At 36.8% G+C, this 24427-nt stretch overlaps 1 protein-coding gene across 1 annotated transcript in view; it reads left to right on the plus strand.

Moving 5' to 3' along the window:
• GRIA3 (glutamate ionotropic receptor AMPA type subunit 3) overlaps positions 1–24427 on the plus strand; it is a 662172-nt gene that overhangs the window by 548665 nt on the left and 89080 nt on the right. The window contains exon 12 of the mRNA XM_053699114.1: positions 14914–15112. Within this exon, the coding sequence (XP_053555089.1) occupies positions 14914–15112 (199 nt within the window). The remainder of the gene's footprint in view (positions 1–14913; positions 15113–24427) is intronic.

The following is a 24427-nucleotide window of genomic DNA, read 5'->3' on the forward strand; positions in this document are numbered from 1 at the left end:
ACATTTGTCAAATCTCTGTTGCATGAAAAATATTTAGATTTATTTCACGTGCACATGCACAGTAATAGCTGCCACTAAAAACAGTGAAAGATTTTACTAGAAGAATTTCTGCTAATGCATGACTATTAAAAAACATACATTATAAAAATGCTTATATTCAAAATTGAAATGCACTGATTTATATTTCAGTTTTGGCTGCAATGTACCTTTAAAGCGTTTAGCAAACCCAATTTACCTCAGTTTGCTTCATTCTTTTGTAATCCTTTGTTGAAGGAGCAGAAATGTACTGCATATATATATATATATGTTTTGTCTCATCATCATCTATATTTATGACCTCTTATAGCATACTCCTTTTCGCATAATTCTCAATCTTCCTATTCCTAAGCATATTTTATTTAACACAGATAGGGAATATACAGAGGGCTAGTTTACGAGTGGAGCTAGTTTACGAGTGGATGATCCACTGCTGGGCTAATAATTTAAAAAAAATTATAAAATAAATTGATTTGTTTTTTGGGATGTTGGGGTAGAGAGCGAAATTGCATGGGGTGGGGTGGGGGCCCAAGAAAATGTTTGCCCAGGGTCCAGTCAATATTAAAGACGGCCCTGAATGGGCAGCTTCAAAGTGATGCAAGCACAAAGTGTGTAAAAGCATTCAGCTTAAATCTGTGAATACTCTTTAAATGACAATGGAGACCCACACGTATCTCTCACATAATGGTGTGGTGCTATAAGGAAAAAGCTCTTCAGCAATGCAAAATGTGTTGAAAAAAGGAAATACCTTGTGCCCTGCCGAGGGCTATCATCAACAATGTGCTAGAAATGAACGTGTGTCCCATTATTTGTCAATTAGATAAAGATGTAATCCAAGAGCTATCAGCTCATCACTCACCCAGTATCTGGAACAGGAGACCGAAGCTTGTAGCTGTAGTCCGTGGGCATATAGCCTAGATGCAATGTTAGTGTAGGAGTCGGATTCCTCTTAACTCCGGATCTCTGGCATATTGCTGGTGGCGTACCATGTGGCTCAGCGGCATCCAATTGGAAGAGAAGCCGGCTCCTATGCTCTGTGCATCAGTGTTTTTTTCTCTTTCTTTCCAGATGTGCTAAGTGTGTCAATAACTACAAACACACTGCACGTCACATGGGCTGGTAACCTCCAATCAAGAGCGAAGCTTGAGCCGGCTGCCTGACGTCCTCCAATCAGGAGCGGAGCTTGTACCGGCTGGCAATCCAATGGATGTCTGTGGCTAGCGTAGAAACCATTTCAATAGTGAGCAATCCCCTCCATCCACAAATTGAATATAAATAAAAAGATTATCCAAACGATGCTTTTATAAACGAAAAAAATCTTCACTTTATTCCAGTTAAAAAAGGCACAGGAAACATTAGGGTAGACTTTGTTCTGCCATTAATCTACCCTAATGTTTCCTGTGCCTTTTTCAACTGGAATAAAGTGAAGATTTTTTTTGTTTATAAAAGCATCATTTGGATAATCTTTTTATATAAATATTTATGTGTTAACATGTGTATATACAGATATTAACACATAAATATATATGTATATAAGCATATACATATATATTTATAGGGAACACACAGTTCCCCATAGACCGCTATGTAAAGGCACTTTTCAGTGCTGTTTGTCTCTAACACCCGCTACCGCCAACTTTAAACTCTTATAACTGCTTTTTGTTTTGTTTTAATGTGACGTATTAACAATGTAAAGTAATAATTTTTAGTTTTTTAAATTAAATGTATGATCATTGGCTGATAGGAACTTCCTGTTAAAGGGTCATAATACCCAAATGTTTAAACACTTGAAAGTGATGCAGCATAGCTGTAAAAAGCTGATTAGAAAATATCACCTGAACATCTCTATGTAAAAAAGAAAGATATTTTACCTCAAAAGTTCCTCAGTAGCCACCTCCCATTGTAAAGGATTTCTAAGCAGCATTTTAGTGTGTTTGTCCTGGGACATCTGAAGGGACTAGCATCGTGCACTCTCATATTATTTCACCAATCAGGTAAAGGAAGCTTACTATGAAATCTCATGAGAGTTAAGTGAAATCTCAGTAAGAGTTCATGACCTCAGCACTGCTGATGCTGATTGGCTGCTGTTCATTTCTTCTTTTTTTTTAATTTTTTTACCTGCAGCTGGGAGCAGCTGAGTATAACTTTATACACAGAACTTACTCTGCTGAGCTGAAGAAATTGTGAGGTAAAATATCTTCCTTTTTTACATAGAGATGCTCAGGTGATATTTTCCTGTCAGCTTTTTTTTTTTTTTTTTTTTTTTTTATAAACAAGCTTTATTAGTATAAATGATAATTGTACAATTGCCATGGATATAATCCGGCGTAATATATCATAAACAATAATACAATGAAGAAGAAAGGTACAAAGGGCCGGGTCAGTTCTATCTGTTGCATACAGATCCAAGGGACTAAGTATTGGTAAAGTCTCACATAAAGTCCTGGCAAAGTTCGTAGTAGCTTGTATTGATTTTTCTTTTTTTTTTAAAATAACACTTGTGGATGAAACTTCCACTTAACATTTAAACTGAGCAATGTGACAGAGATCCTAGTTTTGCTATGGACTACGGGGGTTATTTGGCTACACAAGGTATCTGAGTACCAGAGAGTTTTTAGTTAGCTATGGTGGAATTCTAGCAAGTGTGTGGGTGTATGTTTCCCAATAGAAAGACATGGCGCAATAGAAATCCATCCTTTTTGTTTTCTGATAGTGAAACCTTTCCAGGGAAAGAAGGAGAGTGACATTTTGTACCCACTCTTTCTGGGTAGGAATATGTTGCTGTTTCCACAGTCTAGGGACCAGTTGCTTAGCCCCACTTAACATAATATATAGTAAGACCTGTCTGTATTTGCATTTGATCTTAGGGGGTTTGTTGAATAATAGCGTTATAGGGTTGAAGGGGATAGTGATGTTGAGGACCTTTTGAATTTCCCTGTGGATGTCCAGCCAGAAAGGCTGAAGTGTGGGGCAAGTCCACCAAATGTGGAGGAGTGTTCCTACTTGTTTGCAGTCTCTCCAACATAGTGGATCTGTATGGGGGTAAATTTTAGCAAGCCTGCTGGGGTAAAGGTACCACCTTTCTAAAAGTTTTATATTCGTCTCGGTGATGCTCATTGAGGAAGGGGCCTTCCCCATTTGCTGGAATATTATGTCCCATGTCTCAGATGGGATCTCATGCCCCAACTCGGCTTCCCATGCTTTTGTATATGACGGAAGGTTTTTGGAGTGCAGGGTTATTAAGATTTTATATATCTTTGAGAGAGTGCCCTGCGCTAATAATGGGGAATGGCATAGTGTTTCGAATGGGTTTAGATTTCTAACCAAGTTATGTTTATCTTTGTGGTGGGAGAAAAAGTGGGCTAGTTGTAAATATTCGAACCATCTTTCAAAAAAGCTTATGTTTTTGTCCGCAAGGGCGGTTTTTTGTATGATGGTGCCTTTTTCTAGGACAAGGTGGCAGGGTAAACCCGCAGCTAGTGTGTACAGTTCCAGAGACCGTTTTTGGAGTAGTGGAGGGAAGTCTTTGTTGTGTAGTAGGGGAGTAAGTGGCGAGGGTAAGGTCGATATGCCTTTCTGTGAACTTATAAGATGGTCCCATGTGGAGAGTGTATCGGTTACTAACGAGGGTGTGAGAGGTGATAATGTCCTATGTTGTCTATATGTCCAACACACCGACCCTAGGCTTCTTGAAGTGGATAGGTCGTGTTCAAGCTTAACCCATTCTTTGTCAGTACTGTTTTTGCACCAGTCGACTATTCTAGTTAGTTGCGCTGCCTGTGAATAAAATAAAAGGTTGGGTACCCCTAGTCCCCCCTCGTCCCTTTTCCTGTAGAGGGTGGTTTTAGAGATTCTAGGGCGTTTGTGGGCCCATATATAGCCATTAACGAAGGACTGCGCATTGCGAATGTAGTGTAGGGGAGGTTGGATGGGTAGGGTTTGGAACATGTATAAAAAGCGAGGCAGGATGCTCATCTTAAATGCTTGAACTCGGCCAAGCCAGGAAAGGAATTTATTACGCCAAACTCCCATATCTGTTCTAATGGATTCTAAAAGGTGTTGGTGGTTTTGGCGATATAGAGCTTCTTTTGAGGTCGTTAGCTTTATCCCTAGATACTTTATGGAAGAAGGTTGGGACCGAAATTGGTATAAATTAGTGATCTGCTGGGCTGTCTGGTTTGTGATATCGATACCTAGGAATTCTGATTTCTGCTTATTTATTTTGAAATTAGAGAGGGCGCTATAAGCACCCATTACTGGCAGAAGTGCTTCTAGGGACTGTGAGGGGGAGGTCAGTGAAAATAAAATATCGTCCGCATAGAGAGTTAGTTTGTAGTGAGTGTCTGCTATGTGAATGCCGTAAATTTTTTCGTCATTCCTAATCTTGGAGGCAAGCACCTCCATGGCCAAAATAAACAAGATGGGGGAAAGGGGGCAGCCCTGCCTCGTTCCATTTGATATAGGGAATGCATTTGACAAAGAATCATTTAACTTTATGCGGGCTTTCGGCGTGTGGTATAAGGCAAATATTTTCTCAATGAGTCTATTTCCCAGGCCAAATCGAGTGAGCGTTGACCGAAGGAACAACCAATCCAACCTATCGAAAGCCTTTTCGGCATCGATGGCTAGAAAGATAGATGGGATGCTTTGTGACTGGGTATATTCGATTAAATTTAGGATTTTGATGGTGTTGTCTCGCGCTTCTCTTCGGGGGACAAATCCCACTTGATTTGTGTGGATCAGTTGAGGGAGGATCTTATTGAGTCTGGTGGCTATGAGTTTAGCATAAAGCTTAACGTCTACGTTTAGAAGCGAGATGGGACGAAAGTTAGAGGGGTTGTCTGTGGGCTTTCCGGGTTTAGGGATCACAGAAATATGCGCCTCCAGCATGGGGGGAGAAAGGGGTGTTCCTGGTCAACTAGGTTAAATAAGGTGCATAATTGTGGAAGCAAGCTAGGTGCAAACTTTTTGTAATAAGCGACCGAGAGTCCGTCAGGGCCAGGACTTTTGCCCGATGGTAAATCTTTCAGGGTGGTTGTGAGTTCAGTCAATGAGAAGGGTTCGTCTAATTCTGCCGCTTGTGCATCAGTGAGTTGCGGTAACGGGGTGCTTAGAAGATAGTTGTTTATGGCATTACTGGGGTCGGGGGGGCGGTCAGGGTTAGTGAGGTTGTAGAGATTGGAATAATACGCCTCAAATTGGGAAAGTATTTCAGGGGTGGTATTAACAGTTTGGTTCGTAGGGGTTTTAATCTCATGGATAAAGGTTTTAAGTTTTTTAAGCTTTAAGGAGCGCGCTAGGAGTTTTCCCGCCCTGTTACTTTCGAAATAAAATTTTTGTTTAGTCAATAAGGCCAGTGCATTAGCTTCACTAAGTTGTAAGTCATGAACTGCTTTCCTAGCTTTCATTAAGTCGGCTAAAAGATGGGGGGAGGAAGGGTTTCGTTTATGGTCATATTCAAGTTTGGCTAGGAGGTCAGTGGATGTTTTATACATCTGCCGTGCATTCTTTCTAGCTTGTGCTTGTTGTTTTATGAGTTCCCCCCTGATAAAACATTTGTGAGCCTCCCAGACAACAAAAGGGTCTGTTTCCGGTAGGGAGTTAAATCTGAAATACTCCTGTAGAAGCTTTTCTAAATTGGAAACCAGGGTTGGGGAATCTAATAGTTTCTCATCTAGTTTCCACTGGAAGTTGCCACTGGGAGCCGATGGCCATTTGAGTGTTGTTAGTACTGCCGAGTGGTCTGACCATACTGTATGTGAGAGCTTGGAAGATAAAACATTGGAAAGGCCTCTTTGGTTAGTAATAAGGTAGTCAATTCTACTATATGAACTATGAGGGGCAGAGAAGAAGGTATAGTCCCTCTTCTCAGGGTGGATGAATCTCCAGGTGTCAAACAGTGTTTGGTCTAACAAAAGTTTCCATAGTTGTTTGATTGTGTGTTTAGATGTTGTGGGCCGGGGGTTCGAAGAATCTAAGTGTGGTTGAATGGGGAGGTTGAAATCTCCCCCAAGATATAGTGCACCTATTGTGTGGTCTAAAATCTGAGCAAAACTTTTCTTGAAAAAAGGGAGTTGTCTGGTGTTGGGAGCATAAAGATTAACCAGTGTCACCGGGGAGCCAAACAAGGTGCCAGTTACACATAAGAACCTACCCTCTGTATCAGTGAAAGTATGAATATGTGTAAAAGGAATCTGCCTGCTAATAAGAATGCTTACGCCGTGCCTTTTGTGATCAAATGAGCTGTGAAAACTTTGGGTGTAGAAACCTCCAAAATAGCTAGGTTCCTTGTGTTTTAAAAAATGGGTCTCTTGGAGGAAGAGAATGTCACCCCTTTCCTACGTAAATCTCTCATGGCTAGTGAGCGTTTTTGTGCAGAATTCAAGCCCTTGGTATTTTGGCTCAGTAAGGTGAGAGTTTTAGTGGGGCCTTCCATGGTATTGGTGTATCTGGTGTCTATAGTTTGATGACTGCGATAGGTGATAGGCATTCATGCGTGGGTGTAGGGTATAGCAAGTATACTGTGTTGAGTAGGCCCTAGGACCCGAATCTCTGTCACAAAGCAAAAATAACATGAATAAAAACATAAAGTAAAACATACATTTTCTCATGTAAACTCTAGGTACAAATACTGACATTGAACTTTTGGTGTTAAAAGGGAGGGATTATGACCCTTTCCAAAGTAAATATTATACATTTAAGACTAACTAATGCTCAATTACAGTGATAAAATAATTCTAACAATACAATATAATAATTCCTAAATTCCTAAACTTCCAAAATTTCTGGACCAGGAGTCATTTAACAGTTAAAGATTAATGACCATTGAGGCTATACATTACCCCACGACCAGATTGTAGCAGCGGGCAGGGCCTCAAACAGATTGTTCAAATCGTAGAGGTAACTGAAATAAAAATGACCAGCTAAGTTGTTGCTCTAGGGAGCGAGCCGGAGGACTTGGCCAACGGTTTAGGTTGGGATTTAGAAGGTATACGCTGCCACTCTCTCTGGGCAGATCCTGTAGGTTTCTTTCTAGGAGGTTCGTGGGAGTTCTCTGGGGGAAGATCTTCTGGGGGGTCCAATTCTAGTGCCTGGCAAAAGGTGTTGACATCTTCCATGGTTCTACAGACTAGCTTTCTGTTTCCATGAAGAACATAGAGATGAAAGGGGAATCCCCACCTGTATAGAATTTTCTTCTGTCGGAGCAGATATGTTACAGGAGCAAGGTCTCTCCTCCTTTGTAATGTGCGTTGGGAGAGATCCTGGAAAAATTGGAGAACAACCCCCCTGAATTTCACAGGCTGGTGCCTACGGGAGAGGTTTAGGAGCTCTTCCTTTTCATTGAATTCTCTAAACTTCATAATAATGTCCCTGGGGGGAGCAGCGTCTGGAGGCTTCGGTCTGAGGGCTCTATGTGCCCGAACCCAAGGAATATCGGTGGAGGGGGTGGTGTTTCTGAGGTGTGCGAATAAAGCCGGGAGATAAATAGGGAAGTCTTTGGGTAATACCGACTCAGGTACACCTCTAATTCTAAGGTTTTTCCGGCGGCTCCTATTCTCCAGATCCTCAATTTTGTCAAAGAGATCTGCTATAAGAGCTGTATGATGGTTAGTTGAATCTTGGGTTGCATTGATTTCCACTTGAAGGTGGTCCGTGAATTCCTCCAAGGCCTCCACCCTGTTGCCCACTGAGTGAAGGTCCTGCTTTATTTCTGCTATCTCTTCCCTGATGCATGAGCGAATTATGTCGGCTATATCCTGCTTGGATGCCAATGTAGAGAGGATAGTGTTAGGGATAGGTGTGCTCTCTTCAGTGTCATCCTCTTGTAATTGTGAGGCCTGAACTCTCTTTTTTGGTGACTTAGCAGATTCAACACTGTCACTAACTTTTGTAGCAGGGGGTGAGAAAAACTGAGCGACCATACTGTCCCTGTGGTTGTGCATCTTAGAGGGTTTATTCAGTTTCGTGGAGCGCTTTGCATTCATTGTATTTAAGCAGTGGGAAGATGTAAAAGTATGTTGCTGACTCCTTCTCAAAGCAAATGTGGCTATGAGGGAAGATAAGAAACCTAATCCAGGTGCGCTGTTGTATGGTGTAATGTTCAATTATATAGAATATAGTAAAGGCCAGGTGCAGGTGTCAGTGCTGCCAGTTATGTGAGCTTGCTAACCCCTAGGATCGGTGTAGTGCTGGTAGATACTCAGCCGCGTGGTTGCTCTGCCACGTGGTAAGCTGCGCTAGTAAAAATCTGTAGGCCCCACGCCACTGGCTTTAGGCTAGGTGGTTAGTCTTCACAGGGTGTATGCCTGTCCGTTAGAATTGGGCCTGTTACACTCCCCCTGTCTTTAGTTTGAGCCCAGGTGGTGCTATTTCCCTCTCCTTACCCGTAGAAGAAGTGACCTCCGGGTCGGTGTCCTCCGGCTTCTTATGGTGCGGTTGCAGCCTCAGTGCTGCATGCGTGGGTTACTCCTAGCAATGGCGGTGGGACACGGGAGTAGGTAAGGGGCTCTGTTACTACGCCGAGTGGTGTTCCAGGTCAGCGGTCAGGGTGGGGAGGGATTCCCCTAGGCGGACAAGGCACGAAGTTGAGTCCCGGTTACCAGTCTAGCTCCGGGCCGTGTAAAAGTTAGTGCATCGCCGGGTATTGAAGCGATGGGGCCCAACGGCGGGAATAAATACACTGGATCTGCTTAAAAAGGCTTTCTTGCGACTCCTGGTCTATAAGGCGTTCATGAGAGCATGTTGTTTTGCGGAAATTAGGGCTTTGTGTGTAATTTTGAGCCTGTCTGTGGAACCGGGTCACGGAGCTCAGAAGTTACACAGCTTCCATCGCTGCTGCTGGCTCCGCCCTCCTGTCAGCTTTTTACAGTTATACTGCATCAGTTTCAAGTGATTTAGCATATGAGTATTATGTCCCTTTAATGATCATTGAGCAATAGTATGAAGTACTTATAAGCCAATAAGCATTAGTAGGAATTAAAGGGATTTTAAACTCTAGGATTCAGAAAGAGCATGCAATTTAAACAACTTTTTCATTTACTTCTTTTATCAATTTTTCTTCATTCTCTTACTACCTTTTGTTGAAAAACAGGGGCAAATCCTTGGGAGCCAGGCTTTTCTGGATCACTATATGGCAGCAGGTTTGCAAAAATGTTATCCGTTTGCAAGAGCACTAGATAGCAGCACTATTTCCTGCAATGTAGTGCTACAGACGCCTACCTAGGTATCTCATTAACACAGAATATCATGGGAATGATGCAAATGTAATAATCAAAGTAAATTGGAAACTTTGTTAAAATAGTATGATCTGTCTGAATCACAAAATAATTTGTTGGGGTTTCGTATCCCTTTAAGTTGATACAGCTATAATTATTTAGAACTAAACAGTTATATTTGTGCTTCATATCCAAAACTGCTGTCTGATTAAATGGAATTGAAAGTAAACAATAAACTCATGATTCTGATAGAGCATGCAATTTGAAGTGACTTTTTAATTTACTTCTATTATCAAGTATACGTTTTTCTCTTGGTATCCTCTTGTCATTGGCTCAACAGTTGTGTTCAGCTAGGTCCCTGTAGTGTATTGCTGCTCTGGAGCCAACTTTAACTATGTGTGAAACCTCTTTACAGGGGTTAAACACAGTATATGCAAGTGATTGTGCAATAATACAATGTTCATTAAGAACCTTTCATTTTCCACTTTTATATCCCTTTAAATGCTGCTCTTTCTTATGGATGAGTACAGTGTCACCATTTTGGGACCTAGGTGACACTGCAGGAATCTAACGGAGAGTTGCTGCACATCAGCATTGGAATGCAGGGAAACATGGTGGCTCCCATGAGCAGAGGGAACAACATCAATGCTATGCTTATAAAATGTGTTTAGTGTTAATGTCAGAGCCACTACACTCTCCTGACAGTAGTGTTTGGCTTATTTATTTATTTATTTTTAATACATTTAGTTCCATAGTATAATGAGTTAACTGTACATTTTGAAATCCTATTCATTTTTTAAAGGGGCACTAAACACCTCTTGTTTTTGTCCTACACTCCCTAAAGAGGCCAAAAAGTAAAATCTGTAATGTAGGTTTTCAAAAATGCTGCAAATTGCCTAATCCAGATATTTTACTTGCAGGTTACAGATTCTGCTATTTGGCTTCACTAGGGAGCGTGGGACAAAGCACAATTTTACACAAAAGCAAGAGGTGTTTAATGATTTTTTTAAAGAGACATGAAAAAATTTTTTTTTTTTTTTTTATTATTCAGACAGATAATACAATTTAAAATGTCTTTGTTGAAGAGTGCACATTTCTGAAGCAGTGCACGACAGGAAACAGTGCCACCTACTATTCTTGCAAATGTATAAAATAGTTTTAAAAAAAACTGCTGCCATATAGTATTCTACTCACATGCATGCTCCTACACCTTCATGTCTTCTTTTTAACAAAGGTTACCAAAAGAGCAAAGTAAATATGATAATAGAATTAAATTGCAAAGTTTTTTTTTTAAATTTGACACTATATGATTCATTAAATAACATTTTTTATTTGATGTCACTATAAGGATTATTACCACATGTAACAGTATAGTGTATATTTAAAAAAATCTACATTGCAGGGTATGGTCAATACATTTCAGGGGTTAACTCGCTCTCTCTTGTCAGTATGTTTGCATCCTTCTCTACAAGCTAAGTCAGGCATCACTGGATTTGAAAAGAGCACCAGAATCATGACTGGTTCACTGCATTAAAGATTTTCCATTTTCTATATTTGCATTCTTAATTTTATTGTCATTTACGTCTGCACATCATATGAACATCCACTCTCAAGGTATGCAGATTTTGTTTTGGTTTGATTCTTCATTCCACTGCAGCTAGACACAAAGAAATAAATAAAAGTATCTTTGTGTTAACAAAAGACTGTAAGGTTTAATTACTATTGTATAAATAGTCATTTATGATGATTAAACAGCAAAAGTAACACAAATATGGCACTTCTAAAATAATATGATAATATGCCTTTAGATATCAGAAAATCGAGACGGGTGAACCCATGGTTAAAACAAACATTTGCCAAGGTTCATATAACTAAATGCTGTTCAGGACTAAAAAATGAATTTGTTAAAATCAGAGATGTCTATTTTTTATGAAAAAAATCTGTTGTCTGTATTTCAATCAGTGATATGGTCATCATTGTTGTACAGTTATATATCAAAATATTTTTCTGTATTAAATTTAAAAACATTTTATAGGTTAATAATAATGTTAAAGGGACACTGGCAGAGGGATTAAAATACCATCACAGTTAAAGTTTTAATTTAAAATCTCTAATTTGTTAGTTCCTTTTTAAAATTATGCCAATTAACAGACAGCAGGAAAATCCTAGAATTATTATTATTATTATTAGTTATTTGTAGAGTGCCAACAGATTCCGCAGCGCTAGAAAATGATTAACAGTAAAAATATGCGTTTTAAAATGAGATTTCCCTCTGAGTGACTTATATCACTCTCGGCCTGATTGTAGTACATACTTTTATTTTTCATCAGATAGGCTCAGAAGTTTGTCACATTTGTTGTTGTTATATCAGATTCTTAAACTAACATTGAAAAATTCTAACCGATATTATTTACAAAGCAAACCACACACATATTGAAATTGGCACTCTTATCAAACATTGCCATTGTGCTTTATTTTCAGTTTTAACTTCTAGACAGATAAATATATATATATATATATATATATATATATATATATATATATATATATATATATATATATATATATATATATATATATAATAAATCTGTCCCTTTTTGTGGTTCTATTACATTTAAAGACCAAAAGCATGACTCAGATAGAAAATTACATTTTGAAACAACTTTCCAATTTACTTCTTTTATATAATTTGCTTCATTGTTTAGGTATCATTTGTTGAAAAGCATAGATCGGTAGGCATTTATCATTGCACCAGCATTTACTTACAGACAGCTATACAGTATCCAGCACTCAGGAAGTTATATTAACCCCCGACCTGCCTGGGCAACAAGCCTGTATATCTATCTCTCTCTCTCTCTCTCTCTCTATCTATCTATCTATCTATCTATCTATCTATCTATCTATCTATATATATCTATATATCTATATATATATCTATATATATATCTATATATATATATCTATATATATATCTATATATATATATCACAGAAAGGGGAATGCACTCTCAGACTGGACTGGGTACACATCTCATGACCTTGCAACATGCTCAGCCCCGGGTGCTCTCTGGCACTCACAGGAAGCTGTGCTGTCCACAGAGTCACAGGCAGGTTACCCCAGGCAGGTCTGGGTGCAAGAACCATAGGGAATATTACAAAACAAAAATAATACAACACACAGAGCAAGTCCAGCACTCACTTACAAGCTCTCAGCTAAGATTAAAAGCAAAAATGGAAGGGTTAGTTACTGCATTTGGCCAAATGGGACAAGCCCTTTCATTTTTGCTTTTAATCTTAGCTGAGAGCTTGTAAGTGAGTGCTGGACTTTCTCTGTGTGTTGTATTTTTTTTTGTTTGTAATTTTCCCTATGGTTCTATGGTTACCTGCCTGTGACTCTGAGGACAACACAGCTTCCTGTGAGTGCTAGTGAGCACCCCGTACAGAGCATGTTGCAGGGTCATGGGATGTGTACCCAGTCCAGTCTGAAAGTGGAGTCCCCTTTCCGTATTTTGTATATGTCCAGGGTGATTACATAAGCCTGTGTATCCTTCACTTGTTCCCAGTTTGTTGGATTGAGAGCTTGCATTCTGTGGCTCTTTTAAGGTCCCAGGTTTTAGAAGGGACCTTGACGTGGTACCTGGGCTTGTCCCATTTGGCCAAATGCAGTAACTAACCCTTCCATTTTTGCTTTTAATCTTAGCTGAGAGCTTGTGAGTGCTGGACTTTCTCTGTGTGTTGTATTAATCTTGTTTTGTAATTTTCCCTATGGTTCTTGCACCCAGACCTGCCTGGGGTTACCTGCCTGTGACTCTGGGGACAGCACAGCTTCCTGTGAGTACCAGTGAGCACTCAGGGCTGAGCATGTTGCAGGATCATGGGATGTGTACCCAGTCCAGTCTGAGAGTGCAGTCCCCTTCCGTGTTTTGTATATGTCGAGGGTGATTACATAAGCCTGTGCACCCTTCACTTGTTACCAGTTTGTTGGATTAAGAGCTTGCATTGTGTGGCTGTTTTAGGGTCCCAGGTTTTGGAAGGGACCTTGACAAGATACCTGGGCTTGTCCGATTTGGCCAAATGCAGTAACTAACCCTTCTATTTTTGCTTTTAATCTTAGCTGAGAGCTTGTGAGTGCTGGACTTTCTCTGTGTGTTGTGTGTATGTATATATGTATATATAAAATGATATGTAAGACAATTTTTACGTGCAAATAACAATAGTTAAGGGCTCTCATATTATAAGCATGTTTCATAAATATAATCTTCCTTTAAAAGTAAATATGAATTATTATTTTTTTTAAATTATAGTAGTTTATTTGTGTGACTGCTGTGACATCACGAGATTCACAAATGAATGCATACTGTTAAAGGGACAGTGTACTGAGGCAAGTATAAAATAAATGTCAATTGTATTTAAAACTGATACAGGAAAGCCCTGTACACAGACAGGTTTCTCTTACCCCTTATTGGGAGGCAGACTTCTTCTAAAGTATTTTGTTTACATAGCAATTGTGCAGGAAAAACTGCAGCATCGATATTTTTAGTATAAGTGATGGTTTTAACAGGGAAACCAGTTATTTCACATGACTAAATAAAGGCAAAGGGGCTATTTGCAAACAACTTAACACACTCCAGCAGGTAAAATGGATCATTGAGAACACATTGAAGGAGATTCAGTTAAAATGTACACGGTCCCTTTAAATATTTCTCAATATTTATAGGCCTATGCATGGAAATCAGGAAGAAACTCTGGAGCACTTCTGGTAAATTGAATTGCTGTTATCAAAAAGCTGCGTAACCTGCTGACATCATAAGCTTGTAAAGTTAGCAGATCAGATTTCAAAAAACCTTGTTGCCACTTTATTGTCATTTTATTCTACAGTATCCCTAACCTTGCAAGCATTGCACAGAAAAATAACCGAATATCATAGCTGCAGACTTTACAAATAGATATGTTTTATCCCTCTGTTTTTGTCCCTTAATAATATAATACAAAATAAATTCAGTGATCTTCAAAAGTAGAGATTTAGATTTGCTTGAAAACTAATTGAATGAAATGATTTAAATAATGTTTATCAATATTTCCTGGCTGTACCAATGATTTAATATAGATAGATCGATCGATAGAATAGATAGATATACACTCACACATTTGAATTATTATTAATAATAGTAATAATAATAATAATAATAATAATAATAATAATAATAATAATAATAATAATAATAAATGGGTGCAAATACTAATAAATAAAAACAGAACTAGTCATATCATAGTAAAGAACATATTAACCAATTAAAACTATAGATAGATAGTTGATAGATATAGATAGACATATATATATATATATATATATATCTTTAATTGGTTGGCATGTTCCTTAGTATGAAATATGATAATTTTTTCTGTGTTTATGTATCAGTGTTTGTCACGGTATAATAATATTTCTCTCTCTTTCTGCTTTTGCATCTGTATGATATTGTTACTGGAGCATCCTTACTTGCAGCACAAATCAATTCCAGATAAAGATTTGTTTCCTTCTGTGATTACATCTGGTGCTCTTCTTTGAATCTGTTTTACAGCTGGGAGATGTTGATGATGCCTCTCTAGTATTAAAGGATATCCTGAATTATCAGGATAAATCTCTAATCTTCTTTTTATTTCAGATCTCTCTCTGGGCGAATTGTTGGAGGAGTTTGGTGGTTCTTCACCTTAATCATAATCTCTTCCTATACTGCCAATTTAGCTGCTTTCCTTACAGTGGAAAGAATGGTATCTCCTATAGAAAGCGCAGAAGATCTAGCCAAACAAACCGAAATAGCATACGGAACTTTGGATTCAGGATCAACCAAAGAGTTTTTCCGGGTAATTTTAATAACTTTAAGAAAAAAATTTTTTAATGTTATATGAAAGATTTCTTACAAGAGGGAAATAATAATAAACATCATCATCATCATACTAAAATATAAAAAAAAATATTGTTTATTGTTGTAGCTCAAAACTTTATATTAGTTTTTCAGTTTAAATTTTTTGAAGATTTATTGATGTTTTCTTTTTTTATCTAAAAATGTACAAATGGTTCACAGTTTTTTAAGCCGATGTTTCAGTACTGAGAAAAAAACCCAACATTTTCCGTTTAACGGTTTTGGGGAGTGTCCCTGTCCACCAATAGAGCTGTAGAAGTTCTGCTTATCAACCAGTGAGCTTCTATCCCACTGACCTCAGAAACATGGACTTTTGCATTAAAATAAAACAAAAAAAGTTTTAACTTAATTGGACACTAAACTAAAGAATAAGAAATCAACCAAGTCGAAATATATTTGTTTTAAAAGTGAACAATGAACACCTTTTTGCTGCAATTGTTTTTCAACAGGGAAACTCCTCCCACCAATTGCCTTATTTGGAGGACCAAATCCAGGTTTTTGGCAAGAACCATTAAATACAGTAGAATTTCATAATCCATAAATGCACTATAAAAAACAATGCAATAACACTTTTTCTGAGTTTCAAAGTATTTTGTTTTTTTTTAAAAGATTGCTTTCATTTCCTTGTCCATTGTATCATGTAACAGCCACCAATCAATTACTGACTGTGAACTCTTGCACATGCTCAGTAGGAGCTGGTGCCTCATAATGTCTGCATATAAAAATACTGAGAACAAACTGATAAGGGAAATAAATAAGACAGTTGTTTAAAATTGCATGCACTACCTGAATCATTAAAGTTTAATTTTGTATTTAGCGTCTCTTTAAATTAGTTGCTTAATGTTTGCAGTTGTCAACTGCTGAGGTCAATTAAGGAAATTGATCTAAAAGGGTTAGCCTTGAGAAGAAAGTAGGTTGCATTTCCAATTCCAAAGTCTTCAGCACTAAATTAAATAATAAGAGTATATTGCAAAGTTGTTTTACTAAGTATTACTAAACAGTTTACATAAAAATCAAGATTTAACCTTTTTTTTCATGCAAACATTTTTTAAAATTTTTATTGTGTATCCTTGTACATGAATGGTATATATTTTTTACATTGTAATGCCCACTTAATCTAAAACACAAACTAGGTTAGTCACACAGAATTTGTAATAATGCAGGAGTGTTGGTTTTTGTTTTGTTTTTATTGGGGAATTAGGAGCTTACTGAAAATTGAATTTGTTGAGAATTGTGATGTCACAGTCCATTTCTTAATTTAGTTTTTATAACAGTGTTCAGTGTTTAGTTGCCCATGTAAATAAAAACTCAAATCAGCACCTGGCCAATAACATTCTGCTTTGAATTTTGGCTCATTATTTCCTTTTAACAAAAGCAATTTTTTGTTTGGATTTTGCCCTTTTAGTAACTGCTGAGTTTTGAGAACACTAATCAAACATTTTGCCTGATAATTTCCCATGATGATTCAATTGATTATAAGAAAGACGAAACATACATTTCAAGTGAATACAAACAACAAAAGGCTATATTACAAGTGGAGTGCTAGTTTAGCAAATTTGCCCGTTAACGGGCGCACCTTAAATAACCAGCCATTACAAGTGGTGGGTTAATGCTCCCGCGAGGTCCCAGGAGCACTTTGTGCTTAGCGCAATTAACCAGAGGTCACCTGGTTATTTAAAAAAATGTTCCCCAATTGCCCCCCAAATAAAGTAGACAGTTCCTTTCTTTAAATAAAAAATATTAGCATCTTTATTTTTGTTAAAAAACCTGAACAAAGCAGTTATAAATGAGGGGATGTGGGGTGTTAGAAAAAAACAGCACTGAAAAGTGCTATTGCATTGCGGTCTATGGGGACTTTGTATTCATGTACATATATATTTTTAATTTGCTGCCCAACGCTGCACGACTTACCCCATGCGCTGCGCTAGGAGCTTTACCATGTCTCACAGCATGAGTACAAGACTACCATTGGAGCCTATGGAAGCAAGCTCTTGTGAGCGCAAGGCTTCCAGGCAATGCAAATGCGAGGTTGTGTTCACATTGCGCTTAACTTGTGCACTGGTATTACTGAGTGGAGCACAAATATTGCACTCGCGGAAGCACAATTTTGTGCTCCACTCGTAATCTAGGCCAATGTTGTTTACAAGGCACGCATTAAAATCTATACATCGCTTTGATACAGGATATGTACATTTAAAAAAATAATGTTGGAATGTGCTTTTTTTTTAAAAATAAAAAATTAATTTCTACATTTTGACCTGCAGCTGCCAGCCCCTGTGCTGTGTATCATATTGACTATAGCAAAAGCACTCTCCTTAGTCTATATTAGACAAGCTGATGAAAAACATGGTGAAAGTGGTTTCCCCTATCGTGGATGTACAGTTACCCCAGCTTGTTCTTCATCTCTCCCAGATACATGCACCAAGATTGGACATACCTCATGCCCATTCTTGAGAATTGAATAGGGATTTAACTAAATTCATATACACTTAATTAAAAAATAGACTATTACAATGTGTCAACAGCATTATTTACAAAATAATGGTCTAGATTACAACTGGAGTGCTAATTTTTTAAATATTTTATATTTAATATTTCAATAACGCACCAGATAACTAATTCTGCATGTGCGCTAAACTAGTTAGACCTAAAGACCGAAACCCAAAGCACCTTACGCATATTTTAAATTCCTATGTTCTCATTTTTATTACTAAATATACAAAATATTTTTTATAATTTTAATGTAAAATATAATGTTAATGTAAAATATATATAGAAATATATAAATATAAAATAAAAATAAAATGTTCCTGTATGTGAAGAACATTGGAATGTCAAATATTAATAACTCCTGTCAGATAAGGGCACGAGCAATGTCTTTGATTTTTTTCCTCTCCACTTTCCTTTTAAAGTCTATGGGAAGAATAAGTTAGCGCAGTCGTAATATCTGAAGTCCTGATGCAAAACGTTTACTTTCAACTTGTAATACATGCGCTAACCCGTACATGAAAAAAGATTACTTCTAGCGGTGTTTACGCGGGTGCGCTAAATACCACTCCACTTTTAATCAAGCCCAATGTTTGGTAGAGATGATTTACCATCTCTTTAAGCCTCTTTTTTTTCTGGGGATATTAGCATGGGGGTTAACTTTAGAAATAAAGTTTCTTAATAATTACATACAATGGGGCCCCATTTAATAAAATGTATGTGGACAAGGTTTTGAGCTAGGGAATCTGTCCAGCTGCATACAGGTTTGTGAGGTGGCATTCACCACATTCAGTTATCGCTGTACAAGGACGTGCTTGTGCAGTCCCACCCCCTGGTCTCGCACAACCAATAGACCAAGAGCAGGGCTTGTCAATCATCCTAGACAAATCAGTTATAAAACTGTAGCCTGCATCTCAAGGGCTACAAAGCTGCAATTACAGCTTGATAAATGAAGCACTATAAATGTTCTAGTGCAGTCTTTTATACAGTGTTTCTCAAAGGTTTTGATTTATGATACTAAAGACTCAATTGTTAAAATCAAGTCACATTCCAGTGTATCCTATATTGCAAAATGATGAAAGTAAATGTATGGAAAATATAATAAAGTATTTTTTTCTCACAATATACTTAAAATTACAGTAATCTATACCTACCAGCTGTGCAATTGCTGCACCCAGAACCTCTTTTTCTATGAAACAAATTATATGTGGTTTATCATCAGGGTTGAAAGACTTTCACACTACATATACAGCGCTTCTGACAAACGTTTGTAAACTTTTAATATTGCAGCTCCACAAAGTTTAATCAATCTTCTCATATCCTGTTCAGTGTTAATCAGAGGAAAACTAACGTTTATTGTGTTAATATAATTATAACAATATATTATTTTGTTCTCTTCCTACATCATTATTTCACAAGTTCAATTTAAAGGGACAAGATACCTATCATTTGAAACAGGGGATTCCCCTTATTTAAACATGTCATGGAAAATTCCATTAAGTGATGCAGGGGCTTAACCTTCTTGCAGTTACAAAAAGGAAGCATCTCTGACTTCAAATACTTACTCTTTGTTATCTTGCACTCATGGGATGACATCATTGTGAATTGTAGGTTATTGCGGTGTTCTTCCTTACATGATAGTCAGAGCCATAGAGTGGATGTAAAAAGAATGTTAGTGGTCTGTGGATGCATTAAAGAGGAGGTCACCCATCCCACTGTACGCTAACAAAAAATGAGAAGAGATTACTTTTTATTAAAGGGACATTAAACACTTTGAGATGGTAATATAAGATGATAAATTGTATATATAAAACAACTCTGCAATATACTTTCATTATTAATTTTGTCCTCTTTGCCTGTAATGAGCTTTTTTCAGTTCCTGTTAGAAATGGAAATGCAGAACACTGTTAAATCCAGCACAACCATTGGCTGCACACTCTAATGACCTATGTATAACTGTCCCTAATTGGCCACAGCAGAGAAGGTAACACAAGTTACAACATGGCAGCTCCCAGTGTTTTATAGACACTAAAACTTTACACTTATTTTGTCACTTTTTAAACAACTAATGAAACTTAAAAAATACATCTACATGTTAGTCATGGACTAATCTTTTCTTTGAATGCATCATTCTATCTAGCATGTATTTAGTGTTTAATGTCCCTTTAAAGTAGATTTAGTATATTCACCCAACAGTTACTATTTTATTCTGTCTATGAGAAGATCATTGCGTTATATATTTATAAATTCCCTTCTCTTTGATAAAAAAAAAAGATTAAAAAAATAGATTAGACTGAATAAAAAGTGGGACTACATTACCCTATTCTCTTATCATTACCCCCTCCCCCCATATTTGATGGTGATTGTTATTATCACCTTTATTTGCAGACTGAGAACAAATGATTAGAGGGCCCTGCTCCTTAAAGGGACAGTATACACTCATTTTCATATAACTGCATGTAATAGACACTACTATAAAGAATAAGATGCACAGATACCGATATAAAAATCCAGTATAAAACTGTTTAAAAACTTACTTAGAAGCTTTCAGTTTAGCTTTGTTGAAAAGGTAGCTAGAAAGCCCACTGCAAGTGGCAAATAAGACACTCCCCCCCTCCCCCTTCTTTTGCATATGAAAAGACCCTTTACACAAACAGGAGCAAGCTGGAGAAGGTATACATCAGTACTCACATAAAACTTTGGGGCTTGGTTAGGAGTCTGAAAATCTGAGCAATGTTATTTAAAAATAAGCAAAACTAAACATTTTTTTTTAAAAAAAACTTCATGGGCTATATAAATAGATAATCTACAAAACATTTATGCAAAGAAAAAATGAGTGTATAATGTCCCTTTAAAGGACTTTACAATATGAGCATCTAGCTGTTTATTGTTGCATTTATTGATCAGAAAGAAACACCTGTATAAGGGACCAATTGCCTAATGACAAATGCAACCTTGGAATACGAGTTTGTGTTTTTTATAATATAGACAAGCACTGGATTTCATTATAGAACATTGAGTGGTGGTTTGCGAGAGAAAATAAATGTTTTACAGTAAGTTGAAACCACTGCATCTTCGGCAGAGATGAACACATCATTTTATAAACATGACAATGTAATAAAACCTCTTGTAAGAGAAGTTTGTTTTTGAAGGAGTTGGGACTAAGCAATTAGAATGACAGTAGGAGCCACAAGTAGCTTCTTTGGCTGTGACTGTCACTGCTCTATTTATTGAGATTGTGTTATTTTAATAACTGGAATAAATACTAGTTTTAGTAATAAACTTCTGAGAGAAGACTTGCAATTCACCAGCCGCTAGACCAGTTATTTTATTGAAAGACGTTGCAATGACAGTTTATTTTATGTTGTTTCCTGAAAGATTTGTGAGGGTGTGAAATGTGAAATGGCTAGGTTTGTTTCTTAGTGCTGAAAAAGCAAAGAAAGGGCACACACCTTCTGGCCAGCTTAATATACAGGAAGATATCTAGGCGCATCCTTACTTTTACAACCACAGAAATTGTATTTTTCTCATTTTTAGAGCCTCAAGGCTTTCTGTTATAGCAGACTGCTTTACTTTTTATTCCTGTGGATTTTAAACATGTCTGTAACTATCAACTTAATTATTCAAATGCCATCCCTAAATAAAAAAAAATTAAAGGGACAGTCTACTCCAGAATGTTTATTGTTTAAAAAGTTAGATAATCCCTTCATTACCCTTTTCCCAGGTTTGCAAAACCAACACGGTTAAATTAAAGGGACAGTAAAGTCCAAATTAAACTTTCATGATTTAGATAGGGCATGTAATTTTAAACAACTTTCTAATTTACTTGTATCATGAAATTTCTTAGTTAAAAGCTAAACCTAGGTAGGCTCATATGCAAATTTCTTTCTTTCTATCTATCATTTTACAGTTTTTCAAAGCTAGAGGGCATTAGTTTATGTGTTTCATATTTATAACACTGTGCTCATGCACGTGAAGTTTTTTAAGAGTCAGCACTAATTGCCTGTAATGCAAGTCTGTCAAAATAACTCAGATAAGAAGGCAGTCAGCAGAAGCTTAGATTCAAGGTAGTTGGTTATACAAAACTGAGGTATGGTAAATAAAGGGATTATCTATATTTTTAAACAACAACATTTTTGGTGTTTACTATCCATTTAATATACTTTTTACCTCTGTGATTACCTTATATCTAAGCCTCTGCATACTTCTCCCTTATTTAAGTTCTTTCAACAGATTTGTATTTTAGCCAATCAGTGCCCTCTCATAAGTAAATCCACGGGAGTGAGCACAATGTTATCTATATGGCACCCATGAATTAGCATTGTCTAACTGTGAAAAACTGTCAAAATGCACTGTGATAAGAGGCAGCCTTCAAGGGCTTATAAATTAGCATATGCGCCTACCTAGATTTAGCTTTCAACAAAGAATACCAAGAGAACAAAGCAAATATGATGATAAAGGTAAATTAGAAAGTTGTTTAAAAGTGCATGTCCTGTCTAAATCATGAAAGTTTAATTTTGACTAGACTGTCCCTTGACTAGCGGCTACTTGTACTTATTGCCCTATAACTTGCAAAAAACTCCAAAGAAGATTTAAAAATTGGGCATTTCTAAACTCATGACAAAATTTAGAAACTATTTAGCATGGGTGTTTTTTGGTGGTTGTAGATGTGTAACAGATTTTTGGGGTCAAAGTTAGAAAAAGTGTGTTTTTTTCCATTTATTTCCTCATATTTTATAATTTTTTTTATAGTAAATTATAAGATATGATGAAAATAATGGTATCTTTATAAAGTCCATTTAATGGCGAGAAAAATGGTATATAATATGTGTGGGTACAGTAAATAAGTAAGAGGAAAATTACAGCTAAACACAAACACTGCAGAAATGTAAAAATAGCCTTGGTCCCAAACGGTCAGAAAATGGAAAAGTGGTGTGGTCCTTAAAGGGTTAAGTATATATTTTATATTTGGTTGGAAATTGTGATTATATAGACAACCAGACAGACAGATAGACAGACATAATGTTGATCATCTTTGCAAAATAGCAAAATTACCCTGTCTTTGGCATTGACTTTCTCCTGGGAAGCTAAAGTTTGAGGTTTTGGTGAATAGCTTTACTTTCACCCTTTGTCTAAAAGCTGCTTTCAGGATATTATCTCAGTTTTTCAGCCTGACTTAACACAGGTTTTTATGCTGTCGACTTGACATTATATTTTAATAGCAAGCTTGGCAACAAATAGAGTGGAATAAGGCGTTCTTTAAATGGCAGTAAAGGAAATAAGTCAATTTCTATGGTGATTTTAAAGCTCAATCATTAGTGCAGAAGAGAAAAGATAATTTAGTATTACACCTTTCGTTTTTTTCTCTTGTGTTACTGACATATGCATATGCTTTTTTTGTTTTGGTTTTATCCATCTAATTAAAAGAAGCAAGTTTGAATCTTTAGCGAAGAAATAGCGCATCTTGTGTTAAGCCCTTAAAGTAGGAAAGAAATTTAAAGAACAAATAACAAATAATATTTAATGATTGAAGAAGGTGGCTTATAAAATGTACCTAATATTTCATAATGTAATTTAATTGATCTTAATAAAGGCACCAGACTGATGGCAAAATATGAAATCTCTTTCTAATGTGTAATACTGCTTGCTGTACAATGGAAGAGCTTTGGGGACATGGATTTTGACAGCAGCTAAGAATCAAAAGTCTCATCTAATTTGCCTACATTTAATTTGAGTTGTCGATGTAACTAATTCTTAGGGCAGCCTTGTGCATATCAAAGGCAATCTTGAGCTTCCTTAAAATGTTTGCCCCATCACCTGTTTTAGAAGTCTATTTTGTTAAATAATCTCTATGATTCCAAAAACTACTCCTGAAGCTGCTACCTTCCAACTTGAAGTTTGGTTTTCATTATCATAAGACTGTCATTTCTCATCTTTCTTTCTTTCTATCTATCTTTTAGTCTATTTATCTACTGCCTGTCTTTCTATCTGTCTGTCTGTCTGTCTGTCTGTCTGTCTGTCTGTCTGTCTGTCTGTCTGTCTGTCTGTCTGTCTGTCTGTCTATCTATCTTTCTATCTATCTGCCTATCTATCTATGTATCTATCTATCTATCTATCTGTTAGTCTTTATATCTATCTATCTATCTATCTATCTATCTATCTATCTATCTATCTATCTAATGCCTGCCTGTCTTTCTGTCTATCAATCAATGGTCTATTTGTCTATCTATATCTTTCTATCTGTCGGTCTGACCATCTGTCTATTTGTCTATCTAAGGAATGCTCTAGATAATCGGCGGTATTTCATATTTCAGACTTGTATAATATATTTTCCTTTGCCAAAATGTCTTAGTCTATAGCTGAATGCTTATTATTTTAAACAATTTGTATGTTACCAAAGAGAATTAATAAACATGGCTTAAAATAATAAAAATTGTACTGTGAAATCACTGGTCTGTCTATTAATAATCTTGTTGTAAAGCCAATGCCATAACTGCAGATAAAGTATATTATTGCAATCACTGGTGCATTCGGCTTTGCAATGTAGCTTTTTGTCTCCGTCCCATGAATACGTGATATAACGTTAATATAGGCTACAGCCACTGGTGCGCAGAGCATGTCATGTGAACATATGCCAACCTAAAATTACAAAAGGTTTGTGATGAGGGGACAAAGAATACTGATAATATGACATTTTGCATTTTGTTAGTCCATGACATTGAGTATTGATAGTGGCAATTAGTATATTATTTGTTTTGGACTTAATGTA

Source organism: Bombina bombina, chromosome 1 (assembly GCF_027579735.1).
Source record: "Bombina bombina isolate aBomBom1 chromosome 1, aBomBom1.pri, whole genome shotgun sequence".
Classification (NCBI taxonomy): domain Eukaryota; kingdom Metazoa; phylum Chordata; class Amphibia; order Anura; family Bombinatoridae; genus Bombina; species Bombina bombina.